Raw genomic sequence first — 7,500 nt, 5'->3', positions numbered from 1 at the left:
ACACCCCCACCCCCCACCCCCCACCCTCCCACACCCACCCCCCCCCCAACCCCCCCCCAAAAACAAAAAAAAAAAAAACAAAAAAAAAAAAAAAAAAAAAAAAAAAAAACAAAAAAAAAAAAACAAAAAATTTTTTTTTTTTTTTTTTAAAAAAAAAATATATTAAATATTTTCCCTAAATTTTATTAAAAAAAAAAAATTTTTTTTTTTTTTTAAATATATAAAAAAAAAAAAAAAAAAAAAAAATTTTTTAAAAAAAAAAAAAAAAATATAAATATATAAAAAAAAAAAAAAAAATTTTTCTGGGAAAAAAAAAAAAAAAAAAAATTTTTCAAACAAAAAAAACAAAAAAAAAATATTAAAAAAAAAAAAAAAATATATATATAAAAAAAAAAAAAAAAAAAAAAAAAAAAAAAAAAAAAAAAAAAATTTTTTTTTTTTTTATTTTTAAAAAAAAAAAAAAAAAAAAAAAAAAAAACCCCCCCCCCCAAAAAAAAAAAAAAAAAAAATTTAAAAAAAAATTTTTTTTTTAAATTTTTTTAAAATTTTTAAAAAAAAAATTTTAAAAAAATTTTAAAAAATTTTTTAAACCCCAAAAAAAATTTTTTTTTAAAAAAAAAAAAAATTTTTTTTTAAAAATTTGGTTTAAAAAAAAAAACTAAAAAAAAGTTTTAAAAATTTTTTAAAAATTTTTTTTAAAAAAAATTTTTTTAAAAAAATTTTAAAAAAAAAAAAGGAAATTTTTTTAAAAATTTTAAAAGGGGGTTTTTTTGGGTTTTTAGGTCAAAATTTTTTTTTTTAAAAATTTTTTTTAAAAAAAATTTTTTTCCAAAAAATTTTTGGGAAAAAAAACCCCCCCCCTTTCCTTTTTAAAAAATTAAAAAAAATTTTTTTCCCAAAAAAAAAATTTCCCAAAAAAAATTTTTTTTTTTTTGAATTTCCCAAAAAAAAAAAAAAAAAAAAAATTTAAAAATTTTTGGGGTTTTTTTAAGGTTTAAAAATTTTTAAAAAAGGGGGAAAAAAAAAAAAAAAAAAAAAAAAAGGGTTTGGGGGAAAAAGGGGGGGGGGAAAAGGGAAAAAAAAAAAGGATGTATATGTATATGTATATGTATATGTATATGTATATGTATATGTATATGTATATATATATATATATATTCATGAAGTGATGTAAACAGTATGCATAACAGGAGTTCAATAAACCTTAAGATATTGGACAAAATTGGCTATGGAAATTGATGAAGATTTTCCATCATTAATTTTGAAAATGGTCTAACCTTTTGAACAATTTTAAGATTATAAGAAATTTCCTCCCATATCCACTGATATATTGTTAGTGTGCCTTATATTTTCTCCAAACCTGGTTGACATTAAGCTTGTAGTGAGTCAGACTCAGGTCAGTTAATTTTTTTTTATACTATGTGGTTATAAAAAAAATAACATTATGACACAAAGAGTATGAATTATGGCATATATTTAAATTCATTATATCAAACGCAAGTTATCCTTTTTACAATAGTTAACTAAAATGCTTTAATATCCAAGAAATCATCTTAAAATTCCTCAAAGGGAAATAAGACTTTTAACAAACCTGGGTGAAGCCTTGTCAGGCATCAAACTTTCTTGGTTGTTGAAAACCCATTGCAGAAAGTTTTCAAAGCTTTCTTGTGAATGTCCTTTATACTCAACTGCATCTTCAATGCCCTTATTAAGATCCAGATGTACCTATTTCAAAGAAATTATATATGGACAAACATTTAATTTCCTTAATAATTGATAGATTGATGCTGAAATGCAGGTGTAGTTTATTGGCCTATATGAAATGCAAGTAAAACTCAGCAAAGTGGAAGACAAACACATAAACAAATAATACATGAACAGATAATGAAGGGAAGATGAGAAGGTAATGTATCCATTTTATATATGTTAAAGAACTTAGGTTAGGAGGAGGGGAAGGATGGGGAGGAAGGGGAAGGAATGGGAGGGGGGGAGAGGAGGGGGGAGGAGGAGGAGGGGGGGAGGGGGGGGAGGAGGAGGAGGAGGATAAGAAGAAGGAGGAGGAGGGGGAAAGGAGGTAGAGGAGGGGGAGGGAGGGAGGGAGGGAGGGAGGGAGGGAGGGAGGGAGGAGGAGGAGAGGAGAAGGAGGAGGAGGAGGAGGAGGAGGGGAAGAGGAGGAGGGGGGGGGGGAGGGGGGGAGGAGAGAAGAAGAGGAAGAAGAAGAAGAAGAAGAAGAAGAAGAAAAAGAAGAAGAGAAGAAGAAGAAGAGAGAAGGAGGAGGAGGAGGGGGTAGGGGGGAGAGGGGGAGTAGTAGGGGTGGGGGAGGGGGAGTAGTAGGGGGAGGGGTAGTAGGAGTAGTAGGAGTAGGAGTAGGGAGTAGTAGGAGGAGGAGGAGGAGAAGGAGTGGGGGTATGGAGGAGGAGGAGGGGGAGTAGGAGGAGGAGTAGGAGTAGTAGTGGGAGGATGAAGGGTAGTAGTAGGAGGAGTAAAATTAATAGGAATAGTAGAAGGAAGAGTAATAGGAGTAGGAGTAAGACTCAGAGTAAATAGAAGTAGGACTTGGTGTAACAGTAGGAGTAGGAGTAGGAGTAGGAGTAGTAGGAGTAGGAGTAGTAGTAGTAGTATGGGGGAGGGGGAGGGGGAGGGGGAGGGGAGGGGAAGGGGAAGGGAAAAAAAGGAGAGGAAAAAGAAAAGGAAGATGAAGAGGAGTACACTTACATTCATTGTTGTTTCAGGCAAGTACTTCCTCCTGAGGAACTGCAACATGGATCTATCATAACCGAATTCTCTGTCCCCATCAACAGAATAGTTTCCAATGACAGAAGGAGTTTTCAACTGGGGGGCTGCTCCACTGTATGCGATAGGCCTTTTAACAGGAAACACATCATTGGATTCTGCAAAATGAAATAATGACTACACTTAATTTAACCTAACAAACAGCAGTAGCTTTTAGATGAAAAATAAATACTTACTTCACTATGTCTGTAAATAGATCTCAGCAAAACATATATTTTTAAGTATGTTGAAGATATCTAAGACTTACTCAATACATCATTGAAAATTATATCAAGCTATTCAAAAGATAAATCCAAAGTTGGCCAAATTACCCAATCTAATATATGTAACAAATCTATGAATTAGCTTAATTGGTATTAACAATGCATAGTGTTATAATTCCATACCTTTGTTATAATAATGCTGATGTCCACCTCTGTAACCATATCCACCTCTACCCTAGAAAGACAAATAAAAAAAATATATATCAGAAAATCTTATCAATATTATCTCATTACAAAGTAAATTTAAAGTATTTTTTCTTCTTTAATTCACGAAAGCTGCAGTCATCTGGTTAAACTTAATAGAACATGAAGCACTAGGGTACTATTTATAAATAATGGACTTGTATTTAAAAAAAAAAGAAAAAAATACACAATAAGTCATAGATCTCATTAAATGGTATTAAGTACATTAATTAGATTTATGAAAACCTGAAAAAATGATCACCTTGTGTCATGTCTATAGTTACAGGGAAGACATTCCACCCCGATTTTATAATTGACTATAAATTATCCTAGTGTATGATATGTGAAACTGATTCCTAATCTACTCTGTATCAACTTTAAAATATGTGACACTCTATTAAACTTTAAGTATCTCTATTTCTCTTTAGAAATTGCTTATTCCATGTTATATAAATAAATAAATGAGTAAATAAATAAAAACTAAATACTGTTAACCTAGAGTATAGGAAAATATAACAACTGCACACCCAATTCTTTTGAACAACTAATAGACTTAAATATTACCATAAGTTGAAAAGGGTATATCCGCTAGACTACATTAAGTCATTCTACGTAATGAGAAATAAAAGCAAAATACTTGCTTGTAACAAAGTATTTCTAACATTAGCAATATTCTTCAGAGAAATGGCAAAGCAACTCTTAGTTACAAGTTCTAATATAAGTACTGATACATGTGCAATTGAAGTTAAATGTACAATTTCTTTTCTTATCACAATGCGACATTCCCGCGAAAAGTGCCGTCTCAAAGATTAGTGACTCACAGTCCCAAGTTTATTGGTAATTTGCAAACGATAAATTTGTCTTAACATTTGTCGAAACCATTTAAATTCCGTAAAGTACAATGAGGCTTTAATCAATGCTTTAAATGTAAGGTCACCACATTTCAACACACATGCAACTGTCATTCATTGACTGACAAAGGTTTGTGAAGTCTAACGAACAATACAACTATCTTTAATGTAGAGGAATATATGCAACGTTAATTAACCATTCCGTTTGCTGTTGCTATGTTAAATTCCTAGTAGTATTCTAATAACAATTACTGTTTGTCTTTCATTAGAGCAACGTTAATTTTCACCGATTGAGTACTCAAGATAAGAAGTTCATACAATAAAGTATACCTACTTTATACCGTTATACTTACTCTGCTTCTGTATGCCATTCTCTAAGGTAATGCTTATTTCAGTGTCACAAAAATATATGTTGCTTTCACCTAATCCTGGAGCTCTATGCAGGTTGCAGGGTTTTATTCACGTGCTATTCAGTACGTAGATAGTCAGTTGCTACTTAGGTTTTTACGGACAATTAATTCTATTGCTCTCGCTCCAACTACTGCCGTTGCAAAATATCTCAAATAATAATAACTGTGTGATATATTCATCAGAATATATATGTATAACGCAAACTAGAATCTTTAGTGCGAATACTCAACACATCTTTTTGTAAAACGGTATTTGGCAACCACACCAAACACGACTGATACACGAGTGGTACACGAATGGATCCTCACCCACTCCTCTCCCTCCCTCCCTCTCTCTCTCTCTCTCTCTCTCTCTCTCTCTCTCTCTCTCTCTCTCTCTCTCTCTCTCTCTCTCTCTCTCTCTCTCTCTCTCTCTCTCTCCTCAGATGGGGTCTCAATTGGGATGAGGATAACTATTCTTTTCACGATGTACGTAATCACTTGTCTCAAACTCGTCAAGTCAAAAAAAAAATCTCTCTCTCTCTCTCTCTCTCTCTCTCTCTCTCTCTCTCTCTCTCTCTCTCTCTCTCTCTCTCTCTCTCTCTCTCTCTCTCTCTCTCTCAGATTGGGATGAGGATAAGCTATGTTACCTCATCCTTTTGAGATGTACGTAATCACTTGTCTCAAACTCGTCAAAGTCAAAAAAGTCTCTCTCTCTCTCTCTCTCTCTCTCTCTCTCTCTCTCTCTCTCTCTCTCTCTCTCTCTCTCTCTCTCTCTCTCTCTCTCTCTCTCTCTCTCTCTCTCGCTCGCTCGCAAGTTTGTCCGTCTCACACACACACACACACACACACACATATATGTATATGTATATATATATATATATATATATATATATATATATATATATATATATATATACATATACATATATATACATACATATATATATGTATATATATATATGTGTATATATATACATATATATTTATTTATATATATATATCTATACATATATATACATACATAATATATATATATATATATATATATATATATATATATATATATATATATATATGTATGTATTTATGTATGTATATAAATATATATTATATATATACATACATATATATATATATATATATATATATATATATATATACATATTTATCTATATATATAAATATATTATATACATATATATTATATATATCTATAAATAGTTTTATGTATAAACAAATATGTATATTCATTTATGTATATGTATGTATGTATATAAATATATATTATATATATACATATATATATATATATTATATTATATATATATATATATATTAATAGTTATATGTATAGCTTGGAATTAGAGAACTTGCAGGCATTATTGCATTCTACCATCTTTTACAAATAGATATAACCTCGAGAACCTGATTTGTGAGTTGAATTTCTAATTCATTCCCGCCGAGTGCCCATGGGGATTTCTGTAAAACCTCGCTATCACTGCTCTGCTAAGAGTATAAAGGTAACTTGGATGGTGGATGTAAGGCATCTGGTTAGACAATCCTTTTAGTGAGTCGTGTGGTTATAGGGATAGGATCTGGGATTCTCACTCACAGGGCCCGAGTTCAATTCCTATTTGATTTTATAAATTGGTTATATTTGTATTACGTTCTCTCTCTCTTTCTCTCTCTTGCTATATATTCATATATATATATATATATATATATATATATATATATATATATATATATATGTATGTATGTATATATATATATATGTATATATATATATATTATATATATACATATATGTATAGATATAAAGATATATATAGATATATATATATACACAGATATATATATATATATATATATATATATATACACAGATATATATATATATATGTATATATATATATTATATATATATATATATATATATTATATATATATGTATATATATATATATATAAATATATATTATATATATATATATATATATATATATATTTATATATATATATATATATATTATATATATATATATATATATGTGTGTGTGTGTGTGTGTGTGTGTGTGTGTGTGTGTGTGTATATATGTATATATATGTATATATATATATAGATAGATAGATAGATAGATATATACATATACATAAAAATATATATACTTATATATACATTTATGCAAATATAAACACATACACACACACACACACACACAAACCCGCGTAGTTCATTATAACAAATGTAAAAATAGCATAAACGAGACAACGCAAGAGATGTAATAAACATGTGGTTCTGAAGGCGAGGTAATCAGAACACGTGAATTACATCTCCTGTTGAGAAATTATTCAGTCTTATTTAAGCCTTTTCCGACACATGAACAATAAACTACTTCCGGTAACATAATGTTGTGTACTAGTCGACAGGCATCTCCAGGAGAGATTACTTTAGAAACGACTAGAAACTACTATCTGTTAATTATATAGGAAGACTGGACATGGTTCTTTTGATTGGTTAAGACATTATCTTATCAACTTTCTTTACACGTCAGTTTTAGAATAACAAGGTTATATGTTTTTCATATATATAAAAACTGCAGTAGTATTTCTTCAACTCATGGCTAAATAATTAAATCAACACGCAATAAACTTATGTTAATCCTAATAGCAAAGCGATAACTAGATACTGCAAACAAATTCTTACTGTATCTGTATCAGGCAAAAAAACTGTAACATCACAGTGAACCCACATTTATTATTTGTATCACACCTCTGATTATAGATTATGCTTCATTTCTTATCATAGTTTAAAAGAGCATTTAAATATCAATATTAAAATTTATCCATGTTTATATAGTAAACAACATATTATAATCTCACTAGACGAACAGCAATGATAGGCCTATGTTACGAAAGACTTCACTCACGCCCAGATTTGACACTAGGCTTTGTAAATCGTTCCCACAGGTTGTTTTCATGTTCTTAAATATTTGACAGAACATTACTGAACAAATTA

At 29.7% G+C, this 7,500-nt stretch overlaps 1 protein-coding gene across 1 annotated transcript in view; it reads right to left on the bottom strand.

Annotated features, from left to right (window-relative positions):
* The window catches only part of LOC122258017 (decapping and exoribonuclease protein-like), a 12,513-nt gene extending 7,751 nt beyond the window's left edge, over positions 1-4,762 (bottom strand). The window contains exons 1-4 of the mRNA XM_086550959.1: positions 4,444-4,762; positions 3,180-3,231; positions 2,716-2,891; positions 1,592-1,725 (exon numbers count right to left, since the gene is read on the bottom strand). Of these exons, the coding sequence (XP_086407085.1) occupies positions 1,592-1,725; positions 2,716-2,891; positions 3,180-3,231; positions 4,444-4,461 (380 nt within the window). The 5' untranslated portion in view covers positions 4,462-4,762. The remainder of the gene's footprint in view (positions 1-1,591; positions 1,726-2,715; positions 2,892-3,179; positions 3,232-4,443) is intronic.
* Between the last annotated feature and the right edge of the window lie 2,738 nt (positions 4,763-7,500).

Source organism: Penaeus japonicus, unplaced genomic scaffold (genome assembly GCF_977035675.1).
Source record: "Penaeus japonicus unplaced genomic scaffold, GWHDUDI00000001_assembly GWHDUDI00000024, whole genome shotgun sequence".
NCBI classification, from domain to species: domain Eukaryota; kingdom Metazoa; phylum Arthropoda; class Malacostraca; order Decapoda; family Penaeidae; genus Penaeus; species Penaeus japonicus.
This window is presented reverse-complemented; position numbering and strand designations above follow the sequence as displayed.